This window comes from Corapipo altera, unplaced genomic scaffold (assembly GCF_003945725.1).
Source record: "Corapipo altera isolate COAL_440 unplaced genomic scaffold, ASM394572v1 61411, whole genome shotgun sequence".
NCBI classification, from domain to species: Eukaryota; Metazoa; Chordata; class Aves; order Passeriformes; family Pipridae; genus Corapipo; species Corapipo altera.
The window spans coordinates 29,774,701-29,801,183 of NW_020884875.1; the positions used below are offsets into that span (position 1 = coordinate 29,774,701).

At 38.7% G+C, this 26,483-nt stretch overlaps 1 protein-coding gene across 1 annotated transcript in view; it reads right to left on the reverse strand.

Annotated features, from left to right (window-relative positions):
* Window positions 1-772: 772 nt before the first annotated feature.
* The window catches only part of HAPLN1 (hyaluronan and proteoglycan link protein 1), a 55,854-nt gene continuing 30,143 nt past the window's right edge, over window positions 773-26,483 (reverse strand). The window contains exons 3-5 of the mRNA XM_027634971.1: window positions 16,962-17,333; window positions 9,072-9,374; window positions 773-1,253 (exon numbers count right to left, since the gene is read on the reverse strand). Coding sequence (XP_027490772.1) covers window positions 964-1,253; window positions 9,072-9,374; window positions 16,962-17,333 — 965 coding nt within the window. The 3' untranslated portion in view covers window positions 773-963. The remainder of the gene's footprint in view (window positions 1,254-9,071; window positions 9,375-16,961; window positions 17,334-26,483) is intronic.

Sequence of the window (26,483 nt, forward strand, 5' to 3'; positions counted from 1 at the left end):
CTGCCCTGAGTAAATGCTATTATGCTACTTAGCAAATGGCCTTTAAGAGTTTAAAAATAGCTCAGTAAAGCTACTCAAAGGTAATACAACACTTCTCAGGCATCTTTAATTGAAGTTAAGAAGAAAACAGGGTTTTCTCATTAGTTATTATTCACTCATTTATTTATACACAAAAAAACCACAATTGAAATGTTCAGGAGAACTAATTGTGCTTCTTCCTATGTATGGGACCACGAGCTTATTTTTCAGAAAGGCAAGATCTTAAATTGTAAAACTAGTCCTGTTTTGGTGGACTGTTTTAGCTGCTTTTGTTATACTCTCTGTTTTTCCCATGTGAACCAGTGAAAACAGTTATTTTCTAACATATATTTTTGTGAGGTTTCTTTGCAAAACCTCACTGATCCCCTTTAACAGAAAGATTATCTTACATTAAAATTCCTGATATAATCAATTTGCAGTGTTTCTCAAACTGGTACAAATATGTAAAATCTGTGCTTTTAAAAGCTTCTGCTTTGAGTAGCCTTACACTCCATAATTGTGCCCTAGCAATTGTTCAAGCTCTATTGCATGCCCCATTCACAAAAAAAAAAAAAAGAAATTTTGTTGGGATGACATAGCTGTAAAGAATTTGAATTTAAAAGTTCCTTACCTAGAGCTTCTGTTAAATTATATTAATTTAAAATATCTATGGAATGATAATTTTACAAAACCACTAAAATTAAAAAAAATCAACAAACAAACAAAAAACAAAACAAAAAAAAAAACCAAAACAAAACAAAAAAACAAACTAAATAACCAAACGGATTATTGGGTTTATGAAAACGACTCTTTACAGTAAGTAAAAGAAGTTTATCACAGTTTTGGCAAACTTGCATGAGTTCATACTGAAAAAGAAAAATCTTTCAAACACTTTCCTGATGACTTTTTAAAGACTTTTGCATGCTCTAGGCGTTTTTATATCTCTCAGTTGTAGGCCCTGAAGCAGTAGACCCCGTACAGCTTGTGCTTCTTGTCAGGGAAGCCCACGAAGCGCACAGCAGCCTCGCTGGGGCTGCAGCGCTTGCGGGGCCGGGAGATGGGGTAGCGCACACTGCCATCTGCCAGCCAACCCGCATCACACCGGTCATACCCCAGCAGCTTCCAGGCAGCGAAGATCTGCCCCACCTTGGCGATCTGGGCCCCGTCCTTCAGGCATGCCTGCACCGCCTCATCATACGTCAGCTTGATCGGGTGGATCAGGTAGTAAAAACGGCCTGGCAGGGGGGAAGAAGGGAAAGAGATAATGCCACGATACAGCACAGGGCTTCTACAATTTTATAACACTAATTAATTATCGTATCTAATGGATACATCTAATCCGAGAATCGTCTGCCCCTAGAACCTCCCTCAGGTCTGCCCCTCCCTAGAATAAAGCTGGAGGTCTCAAGACCCCTTCCTTCTCCACCATCATCCTCTTCAGTCTTCTTTGGATCTTCTCCAAGCTTTCCAGGCCTTCTAGGTTGGTTTAACTACAATGATATCTCATTATGTCCTTCTAGGTACATGTCCGTTCCCAGACAAGTTGTACTCTTTAAAATCTTTTTCCTTGAAAAGAATGTTAAACAAAAACTTGAAGAATTTTGAGAATTTGGCACAAAGCTTGAGAAAAGGGGTTTAGAAGCTATTAACCGCTATTTTAAAGTGTTAGAAACTATAATACAACTATATTAAAAACCTATATGCTAAAAATCTTAATAATCTTAAGGCATTATTGGAGCTGTTGGCAGTGTGAAGGTTGGGTTTGGCGATCTCAATGAGTCTTAATGAGTTAATGAGTCAACGACTCAATGATTCTGATATCTGGGTTTAGAGACGTAACAAGAACCAATGTTTTTTGCAACAGAATGTGCCATGGAAAATTATGTATAGCAGAGACAAGTGATTTAAAGAAACCAGCCAAGCAAAGTAAAGACACAATGAAGAAGGGAACCAAAGCAGCCAAGCATCACCAAGTTGCTCTACAACCAAGGGTATTGTCTTAAAGAAGATAAATCTGTCTTAGAACTTAAGAGTTAATTTACTCTTAGAACTTAAGAATTGGTCTAAGAACTTAATATTGGCCCCCAAACTTAGAATTTTGGGGGTTCCGGACAGAAACAGCCACCAGAAACCCTCGATGAAGCCCCTCAGAGACCCTATAAGTGTATATATGCTAATAAGTGTTGGGAAATGTCATGAATATGTAACAGGAATGTGGGGAACAAAAATAAATAATCATGTAATGCTGACATATCAGCTGTAGTTGAGATACATGAATTTGGCAAAATGATTGCCAGTGCAGCCAGTACACCGAAATAAAGAAAGCCTGACTTCTAAAACTCACAAACTGGGTCTTGGAGGTCTCTTTAAGAGCTGATTTTAGGCAACAATTCTAGAGTACAGTGATGTTGATAATGCAGTGGTGAGTTTTGAGGAGAAGTGAAGATGTTCCACTGAAGAATCATGTCAAACAGTGCTTGATTTTGGACTGTGCTGTTTGGATTCTGCACTGTTAAAAATGTTGTGATTTTTTTTTTATGGTGAATTGATAAGTACCAGGAGTAAAAAAAAACAAAAGCAAAAAAACCCAACCTAGGTACAGAAAACAGACCATTTGAAAAAAAAAAAGTAGACTATGTTTATTTCTGCTGATATTGAAGCATGGGATCCCCACCTGTACTTGTGCCCCGTGGTAACTGAACTGTCCATCCCTGGAAGTGTTCAAGACCAGGTTGGATGGGGTTCTGAGTGACCTGGTCTAGTAGGAATTGGCCCTGCCCATGGCGGAGGATGAGCTTTAAGGTCCCTTCTGACCCAAACCATTCTCTGATTCTCTAATTTTCATCCTCAGAGGTAGAAAAACAGGAAGAAAAATATCAGGGAAGAAGGATGGCAAGATTTGGCAGAGGGACCCTGCTCTTCATTTAACTTTATGGTACCAGATGCATTTACTAACATGATGACAATGACAATGCAGTGAAGCATCTGAAGAACCCTGTAGCTTTCAGGGAGAGCTGATCTCCTACAGCTGTATTTTACTGTCAGAGAGGTAAATCAGAAATACCCAAAGCAGTGCAGGTCTATGTTATGATCCCAGCAATAGTTTAAAATAGCAAAAAAACTTGTGAGTTTTCCTCTTGGCAGCAAGATTCATCCTTTGGTAGCTTTCGAGGGTGGGTGGCTGGAGGCAACACATCGTTTGCTCTCTGACAGGGTGGTGACCTTGTTTCTGACTAAAAACAAGCACAATTTTTTTTTCTTTAAAAAGGCCAGGGTATTGAATAGCTTCTCAGAAGGAGAGTTTGAACCTGTGCTAGAGCAAAATCATGGCTGTTGAAAGATTTCATGAGCAGTTCTGCAGTTCTGTTTCTCTTTAAGCACCAAAGGGTACATGTTCACTCTAACACAGCACGGAACTGATAGTGCTGATAAGGAAAACGTGCCTCTGTCTCAAGGTAATGAAAATATATACCAGCAAATAAAGCTCAAGAAGGAAGTCTCCCATACTAATCCATAAGCAGTAATGATATTGATTTCATTTATCAAGGCAATAAACACTCATTGTAAGCATTTCATTGATTATACTTGGGGTTATTTATTATCACTGATTTGACGCAAAGTGGATTGCAGAGGAATAGTGGGGTTTTTTGAAGGCATAATAATTTCCACATAAATTCACTACTTTTCAATCTGTTCCTGAAGAGGCAAGTTAGATGAAAAAAAGAAGGATTTTATTCATGTGGGGATCTTCTAATTCCAGAGCACACTCTCTACTTCTTAATTAAGAATGTACTCCAGAACAAGATCCTTTTTCTGTATGTAAAAACCAGGCAAATGCACAAAACTCTGCTCAGTTTGAAATCACTTCTTAGTGACAAAAAAAGTGGTGAGCAAGCTAAGAGTTGTGTAAGCTTCAGATTCCTGTAAAAAACACACAGGTCGTCTTTTTTTTCCTAAGTGAAAAAAAGTCCGGTCAGATGACAATACAAAGACAATGAAATTAACTTTGTCTAAGGGTTGGAAATTGTATACCAAGACAAGAACACTTTAACAAAAGGTATTTACATTGCAGCTGTGGCAGAGGAGAAACTTTAAAAAAATTTCATTGCTGTCAGAGACAATATCTACAGTATTTCTACAGAAAACTATTGAGAACAGATAATCTATCCCTTTGTAAAACACTTTCTCAACTCCATCTCGGCAAGTTGAGAGCATTTATGAGGTAAAAAGAATATTAAGTGGAAAACTGTTACTGATATGCTATTAAGAGGTTTCCCCAAAACAAACAGAATTTCAGACTTCGGGGAAGAGGGATCTGGACTGATAGTATGTAAACTTCACCTAGCTTACTTAGTTCCTCTTCAAACCATACGTCCATGGAATGTAATTTCCTAGGGATTTGCAGCGAGGTCAGGCTTTTGATATACGACACCAAAAACAAAACTCTAATACTCTGCCCCTTTATTAAATAAGAGAAATTTAATAGCAAACCCTACAAGAGTGCAATGTGTATCCAGATTACTCCTTTAATAAACTCCATACAGATTTGCAGTTTTCCTCCTGACAACCAGTGAGAAGAGCTCCTAACTGTTCAATCTTAGTATCTATTAATTGCTGTGGAAGGAGAGGGAGGAATTAGCTGCATCTCTCTCTCTCATTAATACCTCATAGTTGGGTCACTCCAACAGAGGATGGGATTGCTTGTTTTTTCTTCTCACAACCAACTCATGGGGCAGAGGCATCCCTCAAAACCACTAAAATAGCTATTTTAAGCTTTTTGCATGTAGCAGAACAGCTTAAAGAGGCAAACACCAGCAAGTGACCTAAATACCCCACATCCTTGTTACTGTGGGATTTTGAGGGATGATCCATCCTTGGAAATTTCTCCAAGCTCAGTTCTAAATTGAGAGATTTATTAGTCAGTTTTTCTTATGAAAATAAGAATCAAGGTTAAGACCTGATAAGTATTTTGATATCCAGTGCTCATCTCAGACAGCTGGTTTTGAATTAAATATGTGGGAATATTATTTTATTAAGTGCTCCAATACCAACTCAGAAGCATCCACTTCTAACAAAGGGTATGTAATTTTATTTTGGGTTTGTTTCTCTTTTATGGAACAAAGGCTACATGTTCCCAGTGATAAAACACTCTGCAATGGTCAAATGAGAATTATTCAGGTAGGACTTCCCACACCTTTTCCCATTTAAATGGCAGAGGTGTTTAGCATGAATTACTGTAATAAACAGGTGCTTTTAACATAATCCCTAAAATTTATTCCTTGTATTCTTTGTCAACATGAGATTTTTACTTGGATCTCCTAGAGCTGATGGACGATCAATTATGAACCATGTTTCTGTGTGCAAAGTATATAACAAAATACAGGTTAATGAGCAGAAAGTGTGATGCAATCTCTACTTGTACCTTATGTTTTCTTTCTTTGAAAGTGCTTAATTAGAGAGGAGTTGATAAATATGTTTTCATTTAGCTCATTTAGCACTTTTCAGTGCAAAATAGTCTCACAGTTTTTCCTTCAAAAAATCCAGCTGTTCTCCTTCAGATGCCCTTTGAAACTAAACAAGGAATAACCACTCAGCTCTTCCATTATATTTTGCTTTTCCTATGCCTTTTAGGCTTTCTGGAGAAGACTGTAACAAAAGGATTCATCTGCATTTATTCCCCCAAACTGCATGGAAGGGGAGCACCCCCATTCTTTGGGATAAGGCAAGAAAATAAATTAGGGTTGTCTGCAGCCCTGGCAAAACCTTGGACCATGGTAGGTTGTCAGGAACCTTCAGCTTTCCTAAAGGCAACATGAACTAAAGTGGCTCTCACTGTGAAGGACAAGTGAAGGAGAAACTGGCTGTAAGGGAGCAGAGCTGAGTCCTCAGACACCAAGAAATTCCAGTTTGGAATTTGAGAGTTCCAATTTTGGAATTTTCACAGTTAAGTTAGATACTTCCCAGCTGTGTATATTCATTTTCAACAGCCTTTATTAATAAAAGGTATGTAAAAACAGATGGGGGAACATTGCCATCCAATGCAGGCAGAAAAAAAATCATGTTATTTCACAATATTTTGATGGATTTCATAAATAACATTAGTCTAAATGTTATTCTTTGCATTGTTTGGTGAAACATATCTCTAAATATTCTTATAAACTGGCAAATTGCTGGTACTACTAGATAGAAAGGGTGTGAAACATTTTCCTGGTTTTGGGCAGAGAACATGAATGAATCTTCTATGAAACAACAGAAAAATTTGAGTATAAATAAATTATACAGGAAGAAAAAAAATGTACAGGTATTGCATTTGCCTTAGTTTAAGAAAAGACACTGTAGAGGGTAATATTATAAAATAAAAATATAATTTTATATTATATTGTAAACAAGTTTTGCTCAAACAATTTCCCTGTGCAGGTAACAGAAATGCAAGTAGAATTTTTCATTAATGGTGAAACTTTTTAACCAGTCTGTTTTTGTGTATCCAGCTCATCACAGAGGGGATCCAACAGCTCCAGCGTGAAAATGCTGAGCCTGAATTTGAATTCATTGCATTGATGACTACAGTTTCATTTTATTATCTTAATGGCTAAATATAGATTTTCTTTTTTACCTTCCTTCTTCAGGTAAAAAACAAGCTTTGTATGCATTTCAGACAAAGATTTTTTTAGTTTTACTGCTGAATTATTTAGAATGGAACCCTTCTTTTTTATTTATTTTTTTTTTAATGATCCCTGACATCATAAGGTTTTTGGGGGATTTCTTTCCCTAAAAAGAACCCAGTTAACAGAAATCTAAACCTCACTGGACTGTTTTTTTTTTTTTTTTTTATAGAAGCTCTCACAATTAACACTTTTTTTGAGCTCACCTTACACTTCCCTGATCCTAGGGACCTTGGGATTTTCCCAGCTCCCTTATATAAAGCTGAAGGCTCCTCTGTTTCATACATTCAGGAGAGTCCAGCAGTCACTGCCACTGCTGAGAATGCAGGGTCTTCTGAATAATTCTCATTTTCTTTGGCTGCTCCTGAGCTGTGAGAATCAATATTGGGTATTGCAGAAATAGCTTTTTTTGCCTGTAGCCACTATTTTTGAAAACTGGCAATTCCAACCCAGTGGCAAAATGGGTTATTATACAGCTTTTCTCTTTACACTGAGAAAGGCAACATATGCCATTAAACACATGTTTAAGCTATTCAAAGTGCTGAGCTGAAAATAGAGAGCTGGGGTTTTTCGGAGCGTGGCTGGGTTAACTTTAGGTGCTGAGGTGAGCTTGGGACATGAATAGTGGAGAGTATAGCAGGGATGTGTGAAGACAATGTGATATGGTAAGTTAAGGAAATGGATGCTGAGAGAAGCAGAAGTCCAGATTTTCTGCTGATTTCTTGAGAGACTGGCATGGCATTGAGTTGTGGGGAACACATACACACACACACACACACACACGCAAATATATATATATATATATATATATATATATATATATACATATAAAGAGATAGAAGGAGAGAAAGAGGAAGAGAAAGAGAGGGGAAGAGCTATCTCACCCTATTGCTATGTAGTGTTCTGTCTTGCACGTCAGTCTAACAAACTTATCAAGGTTGAAATTCATTTCAGTGTCTTGTTTTTGATTGTCCTCCTGTCTTATACCTTATCCTCACTTCATTCCTCCTTCTCCCTCTTTCTCTCTCCTTGTTGTGTCATTGCACAGGCAATATTTATGTCAGTACTTCTTTTTTTTTTTTTCCCCCAGAAATTATACTTCTCTTTCCTTAAGAGGCACTGTCCAGCTTCTAGTGTGTAAAAGGGTGGTGAGCAGTAGTCACAAGCTTTATAAACAGTGCAGCCAGCGTATTTTAATTATTTTTCCCTGATTATTATATTCTTTAGTTATTTCTATACCACAGGGTTAAATCTGTATATAAGAGATGAGTTCATGTAGGATTTCACCTTGGATAAATGAAGGAAGAAAAAACAGAGCAAGTATCTCATGGAATGATGCAGCATGATAAAAATCAGCTAAACTTTTGTTTCAGATCACTTCCAGCCTAATTTAATATTGTTTGCTTCAGGATTTTCTTTTTTTTTGAGAGAAAGAGTGGAGCAGACTTAGCACTAGAGCATATCTTCTGAAAGCAAGGCTTATGTTTATTTTTTGCTATGCTCTAGGACAAAACTACTTCACTGTGGATAAGCAATCTGTGCATAAACAAAAAAAAAAGCCATGTGCCATGGTCCGGGTGGGCTGCAAGCCAAACATATACAAATTTGTGCAGGAATTATCCACAAGTAGGATGCTGCAGAGGATTGTAGACTCCTTATGCATGTGCGCTTGCACCCTTGCTCTCAGTTATAGCAACGCTCTCTAAATCCTTTCCAGCCACTAGATAAAATCTGAAATGATAGCAAGCTGAGAGCGAACCATTTAATTTCGTTTCATACATAAAGTAACATCTACTAACAGCAAAAGAAGCTTGCAGTTGTTAAAATAAGGTTTACAGCAGTCCAACCTCAGAGCAAAAGTGAATGCTAAGATTAAGAACCTAAATTATTAAGGAATAAAGCTAGAAATAGGTTTTCTGATAAGAAGTATTAGTCATATTAGACCTAGTACATGAGCAGGAGCTGCCTGACAGTGCAGTACAGATGAAGTGATGGTTAGAATTTTTTGAGGATATATTTAAGCAATATGAGTTGAATTGTAATTGAACTCAACAGGAAAGTTGAATTAATGAACTGCAGGTTTCTTCATCACTTTAACTGAATTAAACTGGGCACTTATCAACATTGAAAGGGTACATATAAATTTTAATGAGGTGAAAGTGGAAATATTAGGCACTCCTGCCAGTACAAGTCTTGAGTTATAAAAACGACCTACGTGAGTACGGGGCAAAGAGGACTTTACTCTGCACATGTGTCCCCATAAATTCAACAGCAATATCTTCCAAGCCCAATATAAACTCTGACAAATCAAATACCACTCTCTGCCAGCAGACTTTCTTGCCTAAGCACAGAAAGAGTCATTTGTGAGGTGGGGGTGAAGAAAGCTCTTACCGTTGAAGTTGGAAGTGAAGCAGAAAACGTCGTATCGGCTTTTTTCCTTGTCCCAGAACCCGTAATTCCTGACCCCAGGCACTGTGTTCTTCCCTCCACAGGGCTCCCGGGGCTTGGTGATGGGGTACTGCACAGATCCATCGCTAAGCCAGCCAGCATTGCACCAGTCCAGCCCCGACCTCCAAGCGTCATAGAGCTGGTCAAAGGAGGCAATGACAGAGTCCTGCTCCATACACGCCCGCTGAGCCTCATAGAAATTCAGGTTGTACCGCCCCAGCCGTGGGGAGTAAGGGAACACCACACCTGTAGTGGGGGGAAGGAGGGAGCATCACTAGGCACTGAAAGAGGAAACAGGTTTTACAGCCACCAGAAGGAGAAATTAAAGGTTAAACTCCATGATGTGTGTCAGGACTGTAGTGATTGCTAGGGGAAAACACTCTGTCAGCAGCACATTAGCATTGGGTTTGGGAAGGGAATAGGGATGCTGCCTCACCTAGCTGGTTCATCTCCCCACAACCCCATCCCTTTCCCAGTGGGAACTGTGCCAGGCCTGGACACTGCTCCCATCCCCAGCTTTGCTGTCACACAGTAATCTCACCCTCGTGTTCTCACAGTTCTTAAAGAGGAGCAGAGCAGGATGGAATTTTGCAACTACATTTCTTTTTTTGTCAGAAAATTCCAGTTTATCCCTTGCAAGATAAAAGTTTCATTTAAAAAAAATCAATTAAACCCTAGCCTTGTTCTACTTTTTTATCATTATACTTTTAATTTTAATTTTTTTTAAATGGGATTTGGGGATTTCCTAGTAGTCATTTAAAAATAAAAATAAAAAAGAAATTGTTGAACTATTTCTATGAATTATTTCTTTTTACTCATAGACATTAAAATGAAATGTTTTGATCTACATAAAAGAGTGCTGTGTTCTGTTCTTGGCATGTGCCCTTGTGAATATTTCCTGAGACTTTCAAGACAGTTGTCTTTTGTTTGCTTGTGGACCTGACAAATGCTTCCTTCCATCCTGGAGGACCAGCCACAGGCCATCCCAGAGCCCTTTCTGATGCTCATTATTGCTGAGCCATTTCAGACAGACATGGTGGAGAGACCTTCTCACAACAGAGGACATCCAAGAAGACATGGGAAATGCTTTAGAATTGCTTTGGAAGTAACATCTAATCACAGACATTGCTCTTATCTGACAGATTTTCTACAGTATATTTTCTGCTTGTTTTAGAAAAAAGATCTGAAGTTAAACATTACTTCTTGGAAAGATGTTTCAGGAAACACTGAGGAACTACCTCCCCAGGTGGCTTTGATAAAAGACAAGAGAAAGACTTGAAACAAAGGTTTGGATCATACCACCGTAATCTTTGACGGTGTTTAGAAACTTAACCCAGATTTAAATTTTACAGTTGGCTTTAGCCCAATCTCATAATACACCAAAATAAAATGGTATCAGAGAAGATCCAGCTCAGAATTGCTTATCCTCAAACCTCTATGTAGAACTAAGTGCTGTAGGATGTAGAAGGACTGAAGACAAGGTAACACATGAGCCAAAAACTTTACACTGGTATAAACATTCATCTTTATTTTTGCTTTCTCCCTGCTGCTGAATCCTCATGCCTATGACATCTTCCTTGTCCTTGGGGTAGTGAGGAGTAGGACAGAGAAATTACACTGTGGTCATACAGGGTTTTCACCATGGGGTGAAGCCACTCTTCTTTCCAGACCTTCAAACCCATCTCTGTGTCTATTCCACCAATATCTTAAAGTCCTCTTTCTTTTTCTTCTCTCCCTCACCCCTCTATTGTCCAAGAAGTGTTATTTTTGATAAAAATCTATGTTATTGCTAAACCTCAGGGACTTGGTCCAAGAAAATGAAGCATACAAATGTAAACTTGGCAGGGTAATAATAAACAATATTTTCCTCTCCTTCAGCAATTAGCTAAATAGTCTGCTTCAGCCTTTTCCTTTTGTAAATCCTTTGTTAAAGGACATTTCAGTTATGGGCTGTTCTGAGCTGTAAAGCACGAATGTAATGTAACACAACACATGTGTCAACTGTAGCTTCAAAAACAAGAAGCTGAAGATGTTCCATATTTTTCTGGACCTCTGTTTTTCCTTCATCTCTATAAAAAAAATTATTCACTCTTCCTCAGTGCTAGTAGATAGAAATATCACTGGCTATAATAAAAATTTAGCAAATGTCATAGGAGTAAAAGCTTTAATACTTTATTAGAAATCCAGTACTTATTATTTTTCCAGAACTACATTTCCCCAGACAACCAATTCCTTGTACAGTACATGTGTCTGATTTGCATATACATGTAAAAAAAAAACCCCTAAAATCAGCAGAGGTGGGTAATTTTTAATCAAGATATAAGCTTGCATACTTCTAATAACTGAGCAAGAATTAATTGAAAACTATTTTAACAGATTGGATTCCTTAAGGTTTCCCAAACAACTTTTTAAAAGGGGTTAAGCATGTATATAAATGTGTTACAAATCTAGGTTTGACAGTTTGGGATGTGATGTTTTCATAACATAAATATGCACTACACTGTAATATTAGCTTTGGGTTATATTTGAGCAGACAGCATAGAAGCCCATTTTTTGTTCGAGTTCATCTGCAGTACAAGCCTGCAACTGATTAGCATTAATTTCACCCTACAGCTGGGGGTGGCCATGGGCAATTTTGCAGAGGAAAATTGACTGTGTGTGTGTTTTCTGCAGCTTTGCATGATCTTGCCTTTTTTGTTAATTTTTTTTTCCCTTTCATTCCCCTATGAAACCTAGCTGAAATTCATAGTTAGATCTTACTGTTTGTCTTCCCTTCCTTACACTTTATCAGTGCTGAACTTTTGTCAACTACAGGGCGCCTTGTTCAGTCTTGGATCTTGCAAACCCATCAAGGGATAATCCATCCCACCTGTTCCTGAATGGACAGAAGCTGTTCCACAACTTGTTACTGTTCCCTAAAGTACAGACTGAATCTGAATTCCTGACTCCAGCCCTTTGTTCTGCAACTAGACAAAACACTCATGCCCAAATGCTAACAAACTCAGTTTGAAAAATGGAGGAAGACAAAAACTTCCAGCACCAGAAGGTTAAAATCTGGTTAGTTCGTGGGAAGAGGGAGCTGAGGAGCTTTAACCTGACCTTTGTGATTCCTCTCCCTGCCCTAAGGAAGCAGCTGAGTGACATGTGGAGTCTGAGTGGGGATGGTAATCTAAAGTATGGGCTTCTCTCCCAAACCGATTGTGCTCTAGAATGGGTCCTACCTCTAGGGAAAGACTTCCTTAACTCCAAAAGGAAACAGGAAGAACATGAGACACATCAACTCAAAGGAGAATAAATCTGTTAGTGAAAGAGGAGGGATAGGTGAGGCTTGCTGGAGGCACCTGTGACAAAGCAACTGTAGTTCAGAAAATGAATATTGTAGTGGAAATTAGGATTTCAACCAAATCAGAACATAAAAATTGGATGTACAGCTTATCCTCCCCGTAGGAATACCTGTATTTCCATGAATGCCTTACATTCAAGTGCACAAACCTACAACTTTGCTCCAGCTACCGTGGTTTTTGGGTAACATATTTGTGTGTCCTCTGTAAGTCACTTGAATTTCAGAGTCTTCTATGCAGGTAACCCCTAAAGTTTGGTGCAATTACTCAGTTGCTTCAGGCACACTGTCAGTGCAAGGACGTTAGAAAGCTCAACTCCTGTAACAATTTATAGGTGTCTATTAAGCAAACACCACATATAATTAGCAGTTTTAAGAGTACTGACATGCAGGACAAAATAACACAAATTTCTGTTGACCCATATGAGGGGGGAGGGGGAAAGGTATTTCCACAGCCAGGGTAAAGAAATGGGCTTCCTTGAGTTCTAACCTGAACAGAAAAGTAAGTTTTCTTGTAGCCAGTGTAAACAAGGGGTAACAGTAGGGTTTGCTATATACTTTACTGTAGGGTACAGGTTTATGCTGGCAGGATCATACACTCGATGGCAAAATTTTTCCATACTGGATTCCTAAAATTCTGTAAAAACTATTAAGTCCCTCATTTTCACAGAGAATCTGTCTCCATTTTCTTGCCTGTCAGGGCTGTCAGATGTCTGATTACTCAGCTACAGGGTGGGCTGCCAGCTGTCAGCAGGTATCAATCTCCCTAAAAACAAAACTGAGGGTTGAAATACTGTCCCTGAGGCCCACAGCATCCCATAACCACGCTGTCAGTGAGGTTGCTAATTTCTGACGTATAAAAGCATTGGAACTAGACTCGTCTGGCCTAAGGCATATTATTCCCTTATGTTTCTACAGCCTTTATCAAAATTTGAAGACTGGTGTCTTCCCTTGCTCTTCTTGGGCTAATATTAACCCTAATTTTTTCAGCATTTTCCTTTTGGGTCATCATTTCCCGATAATTTTTTGAAGTTTTATTTCTCCTGTATCTTTCAAGGACCATATCCCACAGCATGTGCAAACACAGCTGTGTCTGCAAGGACTTGTTACCCTGTCACAGAAGAAATTACTGTCAGTCTGTCATGACTTACCCCCAGCTGGTTTTTGCAAGAGTTTTTGCTCTGTTCTAGGGATCAACAAAGTGTGTCCCATAAAACCAGTTTTTCAACAGAGTAGAACATATTATCCCCCAGAGAATGTTTTTTGTGTATGAATGTAACAGCAACACACAGAAGAAAAAATACAGTATTAGGCTAAATCTGATTTTTCCTGTTCTTGAGAGCATGGAGTTGGTTTTATATTGGCTTCAGCTTTGAATTCCACTTTGCTTTAGTGACCTGAAGACCAAATGACTACTTTAGAAAATTACTGTTTTGACAGTTTGTAAAAATTTGTTTATATGAAGCTTATGGATTTGTTTGAGCTATTTCAAACTACAAAGCCTGGTTTTGAAAGGAATGCCTGTTTTTTTTTCTCCCTTGGATATAAAGGCTAAAATACTTCTAAGCAAGATCATAAATGCTGATGGTTTTTGGTTCATGGAGAGCTACACAAAGAGTTAACTTCTATCTAGAATATGCTTTCTACAGAGGTTTAGAAGGCTCTTTCTAGATCTTCATATTTCTGTCAGTGTTGGATGTAAAAAATAATTATTTTATAACCTGTATTACAATCTTAGTGTGTTCAATCACCTCTCTCTGAAGACAGAAACTATTAAAAAATGTTTAACAGAATAAAAATTTGCCTTTGGCAGTTTAGCTTTGTACCGCTTTCTTTGTCACCTCTCATGAAGGAATAATACACTCAACCTGTGCCTGAGGAATACACCTGAGAGCCAGTGCTGGAGCTTTCATGTGCCTGGGAAGTCAAACATACCACTCTGATGTAGTGAGATTCATTACAGTGCCAAGTATTTGCAAGAAAGTAAACCAGAAAAGCATTAACATAAAGAAAATTTAGTGTAGGACAGTAAAACATCATCATAAATGAAATTTAATGTAAGCTGAGAATTCTTTCTTTCCTTATGACTCTTGACAGGAATGCCTGCCCTTGGAGACCTTTTAATTTGTGAAGTATTTGACTTTCAGAATATTTAACAGAGAGTGTAAAACTCATGATCCATTTTTTTATGTGCCGGAGAGGAGTAAGACCATTTCAGAGAGAAAATGGCTTTGGTGAGGAGGTCAATACAGAGAATGTTCTGCTTTCTGCAGTACTTGACACTTGCAGCTCTTGGGCCCAGCCCAACCCTCCTGCACTTAGATCAGTCCTTGTACTTCAGGCTACAAACAAGATGATAATCGAGACATGACTGAATTGTTCTTAAAGATACTGGTTGTGTAAAACTGCAGTGAATTCTAGTTCTGAGGTTTTGCTGGTAGGCAGCACTGCCTCAGAAGTGGGGGGGAGGAGGAAATTCTGTATTCTGCATTAAATAACAGTGAAGAAAACATACAACAAAAATGTAACAAACACAGATTGGATCCAATTCCAACATTTTTTCAAAGCTAAATGTACCTAGCTATTATGTACAGTTAATTTAATGACAATCCCAGAAGGCCTTCAAGTCTACTAAGAATAAAGCACCAAAACAGTGGGAGAAGAAAAAAGGTCCATTGAGGTAGAGGTCAACAATCCTCATATTGATACATGAACATGCTTCCACCAAGCCAAAGCTGTGCTGCTTGTACAGGGACCTCACATGGGAGTCATCAGCTGCTCTGAACTGCTAGTGGGCATTCCCGTATGTAAATGGCATTGTGTTGCTGTCAATTAACATCCTTAAGGCCACCACCTCAGGACATCAGGCTATTGATGTAAATTCTTCCACTGTGAGATTAACCTAATCATTTACAGCAGACATAGAATGTTGGAATGGGATGATATATATTTTAATTTTTGTTCAAATTTGCTCAAATACATTAAATTAATGTATTTGATGCCAGTACTATGTAAAGGTGCAGATGAGTTAAAAAAATAAGCACAATGCCATGCAAACAGAGGGATATATTCCATCAGTTATATATATATCCATTGTAACATTAGTACATTTTAATACTCACCATTTTATTAGGAAACTGCAGTGTACTATAGACCCAGAATCACTGGATTTAGTTGACATAAGCAGGACTGACACTCTCCCTGCTCTTTTCTCACTTGAAAGGTTAAGTTTTACCATGAGGTTTTGCAAAGGAGATGTTCCTGTCAGTGTAAGAAACATCACTCCATAACGTCAGAAAGGAACAGTCGTATGTCTTTCCCAAAAATTTTTTTGACAAAAATCTTTTAAATCTTGTGTTAGCCGGACACTAGTTAAAATACATAAATTTTCCTTTGAGTGTAGATTGGGACATACTTGGCTGAAGAAATATCATTCCTCCTATCCTTATGAATTTCTTATTTCGGAGGAGGGACCCTGACCTTGTATCCAATGGGTTGGTGCTGTATTACAAAACACCACCAGTAAAAAGGGTAGAAAGTCTCCCTTTTTTTTCACTGGCCTTACTCTATGCAGTAAAGAAAAGATTCCTCATTTCTTTCTTATTCTAGAATCAATCAAATATTGCCTTTCAGATACAGATTTCTTGTGTGTGCACTAGCATTTGTACCAAGCTCTCCTTTCCTTTTCTATAAGGATCCCTCTGGCAAGGTAAGTATAAGTGATGTGTCTTCATGAAACTTGTAGTTTACTCCTGTGTTCAGTGCAGTGCTTTGGGGAAAAAAAAGGTCATTTATATACATTGAAACTCATAACACTTATCTGAATTTCACAAGAAGGAAGGCAAGTTGAATTTTTGGTCCTCTTTGAACCTATTTCCCTGATTTTTCAAATGATTTGTGCTCTACTGTTTTCAAGAATATTGCTGAGGGAAATGCCTAGAGACTACAAGTAGGAGTTGTCTTGACAGACAATACAGATCTATTTTGCATCAGTGCAAGGATGGAAAAAGCCAAAACCATTGTCTCTGGATAACTACTTTTTCATCTTTGCAAGAAAGATTTGTATTTGCTTGATAATTTAAAATGTCCTGAAGTTTTGTAAAATTGCCATTAGGGGAAAATTTAATGTAATTTTGCCTAGGTAAAAAGATCCAGTGATTTCTACAAAATGACAGGAGAAAATTAAAAACACATGGAGTTCTTCACACTATGTTTGCTCATTCTTTTTTGGCTCCTCTTACAAAAAGTCTCACTGGAAGCTGAATATGCTGTAGACTTGCATAAGTTAGAGCAGCTCTAATGTACTTCTAATTTATGATTGTTGTCATGGGCTGTCAGGCCAAGATTCCCCAGAGCATAATGAATTCTGCTCCTCAACTTGCTGTTATCACTGATAATACAATATCAGCAGTACAAGCAGAAAAAAAACATAATAAATCAGGTATTTAACACAGCATAAATCTGACGTAGGGTATAACTCAGGTGGTACCTACCTTCCAGATTCAGAGTCACCACTGCCGTGTCATCCTCCAGTCCCTCAATCACCTCACACTTGTACCTCCCGTAGTCCTCCAGCATTATGTTTGTGATTACAAGAGAGGCATCATTCTCACTGCTCTCCCTCAGGAACACTCTCCCGTGGTAGCTCCCGTAGCTCTTCCTGTGGTGCCCCATGGCCACAAAAACATCCAGTTCCTTGAGGTAATCATAGGTGAGTTTGGTCCACTTGACCCGGATTTTGTGGGCTTCTGAGCCAGCTGTTGATGTGTGTTCATGGTAGAATTTACATGGCAGTGTGATATTGCCACCCCGATGAGAGAAGATTTTGGCTTGTTCTGCTACCACAAGTAGACGGGGTCCATTTTCTGCTGGGATTCAAGGAGAAGAACAAGGGAAAACATCCCCCCCCAAGCATTAGTTTTCCTTTTACAAAATGGCTGTGATCAATGCCATAACAATCATCAGCTATGTTATATATTAGGTCTGCAGGGTCATTAGGTCTGGAGTAATTTTCTACCTTTGCAGTAGGAGTGTGGGTAAACTAGTTGTAAATAATTATTTACTTAGCTGCAAATATATCTGTGCCCACCCCACACAGGCAGAGGCCATCCTATACACCTCACAGTCATGAAGATGGAGTTGTGTAAATATATTTACAGAGTTGTATAGCTGATAGATGAATGTCATCATCCATAAAAGGCTCCACACAAACTTTCCATGTTTTCCTGTGTGTTGTTCAAGAGCTGTGTCTCAATGCTGTATATTTATTTTCATTATTTAATTTTTCTCCATGGACTCAGCTTATTCAGGCAACAGCATATAAACCTCCTCACAGTCTAGGATGCAGTGAATCCCACTCACAAATCAGAAAAACCATCACAGTACCAAACAACACTATCTATATTGATGAAAAGTGTCAGCATAATTCTTAAATAAATATTTTAGACATTTTCTATTTGTATTTTATTCTAACTTTTGAGCATGAGTTCCTCTTCTGACCAGAGTAAGGAAGTTCAGTTTATCTTCAGATGTAAAATCTGATCCTCTGTTGCCCACTTTCTTCATCATCTCAACTTGGTTTTTCCTCATCTGTTTTTTCTGATCTCCTTCCTACTCATCACTATTTTATCTCTGATATTTTGATCTCACTTTTCACTCAAACCTGTATTTAACTGTCTGGCTCTTCTCCTCATCCCAGACTTCCTGCTTTTCTTCTCCCTACTGGGTCACTACAGCAATGTTGCTCTGTGAAATTATTATACTTATGACAGTCAGCTGGAGCAGGTGCTCCCTTCCAATCCTGAGTCTCTGGGGTTTTTACAGGGAAAACTCTGGGAAATGCAGATTTCATGTGGTAGTCAGCAGATGTGTCCAAAAGTGGGAACTTTTGGTAACTCTTGCCTTTCAACTCATGCAAAGTTTGCAAAACTGATTCAGCAAGCTCAGTGATTCTGTTGGTGTTGCTGCCCTCGACCACTGAGACATTGACTGAAACCACCCACTCACTGGGGAAACAGTCTGCGTTAACAGGTTGTGAAGAAAGACTTTGCAATCCCCCATGTGTGTTCAGCAAGTAACTATAACTGCTTAGAAATGTGATTCCCGGCTCTGACGTTCAGTCTGGCTCTCTCTAAATTCAGGAAAAACCATTTGGGATAAGCTCCCAGAAGCAGAGGCTGCTGAGAGGATGATCCTGTGAAGGCCAGCAGCAATTTTCTGCTGGCATCCCTGGGCATGAATATGGATTGGCCAGACAAAACCACAGAAATGTATAAAAAATATCATCCGCCAGGGACACGTGGATGACTGAAGGAGGGAAGGACTAGGATGGAGATGGGCTGACAGACAAAGTTTAGGTGATGAGTATCCCACCCTGTCAGTTGTCTGCCCACAGCACTGCAGGAGTCTCTGGTGTGTCCACAGCTGCAGGGGGTAAAGGGAGATGTTCAGATCTGTAGCTCATAAGTATCTCCAGACAGTCCCAGGCTTCTGAGCCTTGTTGACAGGTCTGCAGCTGAATAATATATTCACCTAAATTGCAGCCTCAGATGGATTTCACTCCCTGTCCACACTAACTACACCAAGTAGTAGAGGGGACACCAGGGTAATGCAGTATTTTATGGTTATACAAACACATTCAGGAGTGATAATTGCAAAGACAATCTTTCTGTGTCCAAATGTGCACCTGCTTAAGGAAAAGCAGGTATGCCAAAGGTATAGCTCTTGTCAAGAGGTGCTGTGTCAGGAGCATTTCTATTGCCTGTGTGGGACAAGGCCCAGCTTCCTCAAGAATGAACAAGCTGGAGCACTAAAGGTGTTTTACCAGGACGAGTGGCCTTCCTTGCCTAGCGAAATATCATTGCTGCAGAGCAGATCCCCTGCAGCCACGTATAACTGGTGTTCTTTCCCACTGCCTTTCTTCCTAGAGGCTTAGGACTGCTCCAGTAACCCATCTTTCCCCTTTCAAAGGAAAGCATTCAAGGAGAGAGGTGAGGCAAGGCACCATGGAAAGTGTTACCAAGTTTCCACAGGAGGAGGAGAAGGAGGAAAGTGAAGACAGCCAGCACAGATTTTCTGTGAATTTTCCTGTTTTCTTGGGGACAAAGACATTCCACAGACTCCTGTACACCTTGGGAGGAGAAATGTTATGCTTTGGGGTGCTTATTACTGAGAAATCTGAATAAGAGCTCAACTATGTTGGGTCTTTCATACTGGAATGGTCAAGTTAATACATATTAGCAGGAGGGAGAGTCTGACTCAGGCTGCTAATGCTCTGTCTTTCTAACAACAGCTCTCCTCTGCCAGCAAGGCATGGAGATCTGCCTAGAGCACTGTCATCTCTGATACCAGCGTCAGCATACTAATGGGGTGGTGTTTCCCCCTCCTGGCTGCTTCCCAGCTCTTCTGGCCCTTTGCAGCAGCCATTACCTGATGACAACCTGGGAAAGAAGAGAAAAACCTGGTTTTTCTCGTTGCAGATCATCTCTCAAGTCCCTGGAGACTCCAAGGGAGATGCAACGCTTGAAATATGCCCACACCCTCGAGTGTTCTAAAAGCCAGTTCTTTTTTACACAAAATGAGATGATGTGCCCTTCTGGCAGAAAATTATATTGCTGCTGCTCCCAGATGTAGGAGGTGAGGAAGAATCTCTGGCTTTCGAGGCAAAGAAAATATCAGACTGGGGAATGATGCATAGTTTCTGTTTGGGCTAGAGGATACGCAGACAGCAGGGATTCAGGATTAAAAATGAGATGACTGGGGTTTGGCAAGAGGCCAAGAGGTCTTTATTGTCCAGTAGCCAGTCAGAAGCAGGGCCAAATTGACCTAACTGCACATTTTTGGGGGCGTGGTAAAAAGAATGGTCTCGCTTTTCCTGGAGTTGATGAATTAAAAAAAAACAAAACATCAAATCACAACAAACCAAAAACAGAGCAAACCAGAATATTTTAATTTACAATATGTTTAGCACTCTGGATGCAGCTCTCTGGCTTACTGCTGTGAAAGTCAGCTCAAATGAGTAATGACTCCTACTTCCTGGGATCCTTAATACAATGAGAACTGATTTGTTGTGATCTGGTCATGGAAGATGGAGTTAACACTTTTTTGAAGGGTTGTCAGAGTAGCTCCCTGACTGATTTCCTCATGGTGTTTCTGACAAGTCTCTGCCTCCTGAATAAAATTATCTTTGCTTCTAAATGTCAGGAATATCTAAACAAAGACAACAAGAAGGAAAGGCATGGGACACGTGAGTGTTGTCACAGAGTCTAGCATGTCACTTGAGGAAGATAACAGTTCTTTTTCCCTAGAAGTAGCATCAGAGAATTTATAAGGTAAATGGCCAAACAACTGTAAGCTCTGAAAACCCCAAATTAAAGAGGTTTTAACCTCTTTAAGAGGAGCTGTCTGCAACAGGATGGTTTGGATCCTTGCTGGAGACAAGGCAGATCACTGGGTTGGCCACTTCAGAGCCTCAGAGGGTGGACAAACGGTCCTATGAAACTTCCAGCTGCTCCTTCTCTTGGGAACCAGAGGTGGCAACAGCCTGGTGATTGGCTCTGGTCTCAGCTCCAAGGGCAGAAGCAGGATGAGAAATGTTTCCCAGGTGGGGCTTTCGCCCTTCCAGGCATATTTTGCATTGTAAGACAGGTAATAACTAAGCTGTTAAAACAGGACTAGGCACCACCGGTGACTAATTTGCTGTATTTTTTCCACTCCTGTGGAAACTAAAGGCTGTGGCCTTTAGTTAATTCTTGTGGTGCAATTAGATGGATGACAAAGGCAGCATAATGCAGATACAGCCAAGCCAGCTAAACGAGAGCTTGTCCTTGTAGAAGATGTCCAGCTGCGCAGGATAACACGTAACTCTGGGAGCTGCTTTCCCAGGAAAAAACTGTGTCCCACAGATGAAAATGTACTTAAAACTTCCTTTGCTGTAACTCAGTGGTGCCAAATCAAACAGGTATATACTGTAGGTGAAAGGGTATCTTACAGCCTTAAGTAATGAGGCACTGCAGCAGCAAACTGTCCATCCATTCTATCCTCTCCCTTTCTATTTCCTTGGGTTATTGGTTTAGTTCCAAATTTTAGTGCTGGACACATTTTAAGATATTTTTTTTTGTCTTTTCAGTAGTGACTTTTGGGTTATGCCAGGCTTTTTTGTTATTGTTTTAGTGGGTTGGTTTTGGTTTGGTTTTGGGTTTTTCTTTGCTGTGCGGTTTTCTTCTTTTTTCCTTTTTAATTTTTCCCTCTTAACTGGCTTCTGTACTCAAGAAGAATAGTGATCCAGGTTTGTAAGGCCAAGAACACAGTGTGGGGCAGAGGGAATGGGTCACACCACAACCCTTGGAAAATAACCTTATTCACTTTATCCACCAGTAATGTCCACAGGCTTATGCTGACCTGGCTACGAAACTTGATTATTCCCACATTTTAACGGAACAACTTAAAAAGTGGTAGTAGAGAACAAGACACGCATTTTTACAGGGAAAAAAATCATAAGGTCACATCATAGATGTGTTTTGTCAGATAATGTATTGCCTAAAGGTTCCCACTGTTAGCAAGCCCTTAGGTTGATAATATTGTTTGCCATTCTACTTTAAATAAACACAGAGTTGTTTCTTGCTTTCCTGTGGTGTTACCAGGGTCTTGAGCATAACTCTCATGCTAAAATATCCTCACTCTTCCCATAGCACTGGCATCTTGTGATCCTATCATGCTTATGTAACTGCCATAAATTATGTGATAACAATAATTCCCACTGGCTAGAATATCTACAGAAAGCTCATTATTGATATTGTTGTATATGGATCTATTATTCAGAGAATCCTGAGGGAAGAACATGAGGAAGAATTATACACACTTTTTTCCACATATTTCTCACACATTTTTTCTATCTGTGTTTTAACTAACTAACTTTTTACTGTTGTTTTTGGGAAAAAAAAAAGTAAGAACTTTTGTATATCATCTGTAAAACTAGTAAAAGTTGGGTTTTTTTGGCTCAAGGATTAATGTCATTTTGATTGTACCATGAGAAAAAAAAAAAACAAACCAGGCTCCAAATCCCATATTCTTACCTCTAATCTGACAGGACAGAATACTCCCTACACATTCCTTTTAAGTTTAATTGGTAAGAGAGATATTAGATAAATCTTAGTTAAAAACTTCAGTTTCCAAATAATAGTACAGCTAAAAATAGTTGTTTTATAAATGGTGGAGAAGAAATCTGTCTTTATAACAAAGACATTACAAGATTGAGATAAAACATTTTTTAACAGATTCCACCTACTCAGTTTGAGTAACAAGTTGGGGGGAGCTGTTAAAGAGGCCATATTAACTCAAGTTTATGTTTCTGGGAGACCTAAGAGCACATAAACCCATCAGGGAAATAACAAACTTCAGCTCCTCTAAATTATTGCCTCTAATAAAATTTAAGTATATTTTGCTTTAGTATAGATAAATTTCGTGAAGATCAGGGCTCATAGAGCAGAACAGAACAGAAATCATGATAATATCTCTGAACAGGAGTAAATCTTCAGGGGTGGCACTAAGACAGACAAAACCAAAATATTACGCATAAACGCTGAGGAGCTTTTCCAGTTCTTTAATTAACTTTAAATTATATATATAACAAATAAAGGTAAATTAATAATTTAAATTTATGCTTCATGTAAACAGTTTTGCTGCCGTAATAATATTTTACAACCCAAATATCCTGATACTTATTGCCTAAGGTCTGATCCTGAACATGCAATCCTGAATGCCTTTAATAAAAGCGCTATGAAAATAGGAGGTGAGGCTGCTCTTTACTGTCATTTCTGTCACCTGCTGGTGCAACAGACCACAATCGGCAGAGTAAAACATGATGTGTGGATGTCAAAGGAGCAGCTCAGTTACAAGAAGAGAAAGCACAATGGATCATGGTGTTACCTAAACTGTCCTGAATGGCAACAAAACTACGAAGAAATTTTAAGTGGAAAAGATAAAGCCAAGAAAATGGAAATAAGTGACAGATAAAATAATTGAAAAAAGGAAAAATGCAGAAATCTGGGCCAAAGGAAGGAAGCCTAAAGGAAAGTGGAAAAGCATAAAACTTGGGAAGACAAGAATTAGTGTAAGAGGTCATTTCAATAGTGCATTTAATATCTTATCTTTTTTTTTTTTTTTGGCTAGTCTAGAAAGTCTATGAAGCTTCCTTCTCTCTGTTGGTGCTGATCTGTTTTGTAAAAAGGGAAGTGGGCTCATTATAATGCAGAACAAGTTGATCAATTATTTTTCCTTTTTTATTGATTAATTGATTTACCTTTTTGTTTGTGTGTGTATGTGTGTGTTTTGGGATTGTTTGTTTCAATACGGCAGTATTAGAAAGTTTTCCATCCATTCCACGTGGGCACATTTTTTTGGTGTTTGCAGAGGTCTTGATAGGCAAAGGGATGCATTCTTGTATCTCAAAGGTAAAGAAATGCTGCATAATACAAATGTCTCATATCCAGAGAAAAGCTAAAATTTTAAATGGTGATCCTTCTCAAACCAAACTTTGTGTTCTCGTTGCCGCCCTTTCTTGTTGTATTTCTAAAACCTGAAAAAACTGGAGTAATTTCTAGGCTCTGGCTCACCTCAGGTAATTAACTTAGCAATTAGTGCAATGTCTTGGTCAACTTTGCTTATGTTGCAGAGCAGCTACACACAGAAGGAATGCTCTTATCTGTGAAGGGTATTCTGCCTCTTTGGGTAATTGGTCAGCAAGTGGCACCATGAATAGTTTAGGGAGATACACAAAGTGAGCACTGGGAAGAGTTGTCCTCTCTCAAAGGTCATAGAGTTCTTCAAAAATCTTGTCTTCAAAAATCTTGTCTTCAAAAGAAAATATGAGTCTCTAATTGCACTGATATGCTTAGAGAGTGTTTTCTTGTTGTGGGCGTTTAAGTAGCTAGGGGATACTTTAATCCCATTTTTTCATTCACCGAACGATTTCTTCATTTATAATTATGACTTTTTCTGAAGAGTGGAACTGGCATCCCTCTAAGGCACACAGAGTTTTTCTGGGGTGAGAGGGACAACACATCTTCTTTAAATTCATTACTCTCACTTTTTTATCTAAAAAAGTGAAACTAGAATGATTTTTTTATGCAGACAAACTACCAAAGGAAGGGGATATGGTCAGGCAGCCTGGGATAACAGAGCAGCCTGACCAAAACCATGAAATCCACCACTGGTTTCAGCAAGGAAAATAAAGTCACAGGTGAGATAAAATGCACCTTAAGATATTTTTATAAACTTTGTTCTCAGTATTGGAATAAAACCAAAGAAGAAGAAGATAGAAACAAAGCAATTGGGCAAGAGGAAATGAGCTGAAAGGAATATTGTGAAAAGCTGGGAGGCAAAACAATACAGTCTATGAAAGAGTTTGTTCTGACTCACAAATGCTAAGTTTGAGAGAGATGGAAGGAGTTTTTAACAGTAATGGAGGGGCAGCAGATTAGGGTAAGTAGACCTGGTGGTAGAGGTATGACCTCATCTGTCACTTTAAGACAGTACCATATATTTCTACATGGCAGTAAAATAACAAATACATGTAAGAAAAGTAATTCAACCATTAACAATCTGATTAGACCAACCTTAACAGCATACAGGGCCTTAGAACAATCTTTGAAGGGAAATTGTTGAAGAACAGACACAAAGTACTAGAAAGAGGGATAAAACGCAGTAGATACTTACCAAGGGGTGTCAGACTAGTTTGATATCAGCTATATAATAAAAATAAATGTATAAGTCCAGGGAAATGTAATATATCAATTGCCTGTAGCTCAGGGTGATAATGGACAATACATGAAAAAGGCCAGTGGACTGTCTCCTGTATAATATCTGAGTCTTTAATATTTCCACTAATTTTACCTTAAAAAATAATCGTGACTATTGAATTAATTAAATTTTCACATAGCAAATTAAACAACACTGAAGGGAAGGGAGTGGATATTTAGAAAGTCCGAAGAAAGAAGGGTGAAAAAAGTATGATAACATTTAACACTAAATGTATAGTCTAGATTTTTAAGCCCCAGTATGAAGACTTGTTGATATAAAGCTTCTACTTGTTAGTTGCAAGTGACAGTGAGGGACATTGACTGCTAAATACTGTTTATCACAAGAGATTACTAACCAGCATTGCAGTGCAGGTGGGAAGAATGCAAATTTGATCCAAGGTCTGAAGAACAATGCATTGTTATGTGGAAAACAAAAATACTACAGGCAGCCAAGATTTTATTTGGAATAAAATCCTGGCTGGGTGCACCCAAGGAATAGGAATTTGAATAAGAACCAGTGTAGAGATGAACTGCTAACATTTTCAGGTTACAATATCAAATTATAATTGTAATCTGGAGGTTATACACTTAGAGAAGAATTTGAAAAAGTATACTCAAATGATAGCTGTGAGGATATGGTGTTATTAATATTTTAAAGTGAACATCAAAGAAGACAAAGTGTTATTTGAAGCTAAAGAACAACAGTAGGGGAAGCATAAGGCCATACAATAAACACGGAGAATTAGGATAGTATTTTTCATACCAGGAAAGCAGGGTGCAGTCAGGAGATCTGAATCAACCTTTTTTATGAAATTAAACTTAGCCTGCAGGAGATTACATGAGGTAAAGAATGGGGAATATAAGAGGGTTTCCTTCACTGCCTCTGGAAATCTCTTTCATTTCTATCTAAGAATTAACTACACAACATTCACCCACACCTTTTGTAATTCCAAGGTATTCCCAGGCATGCAATCCAGGAGGAGACTAGCTACACATCTCTTGGATTTCAGATGAGGAGAGGGATGCCAGACTTGTTAATGTGATAAAAAAATACCTTTTATATGAAGCTACAACACATGTTCCACAGTGTTCCCTGATCTCCAGCCCATTTCCAGGTGTAGAATATTGTGTTTATGGAGCTTTGGGGAGGGAGGAATCCCAACCCTGATGGAATTCCATAATGCAGAGAGGAATAACAAAAATTACATGTGAAAATGG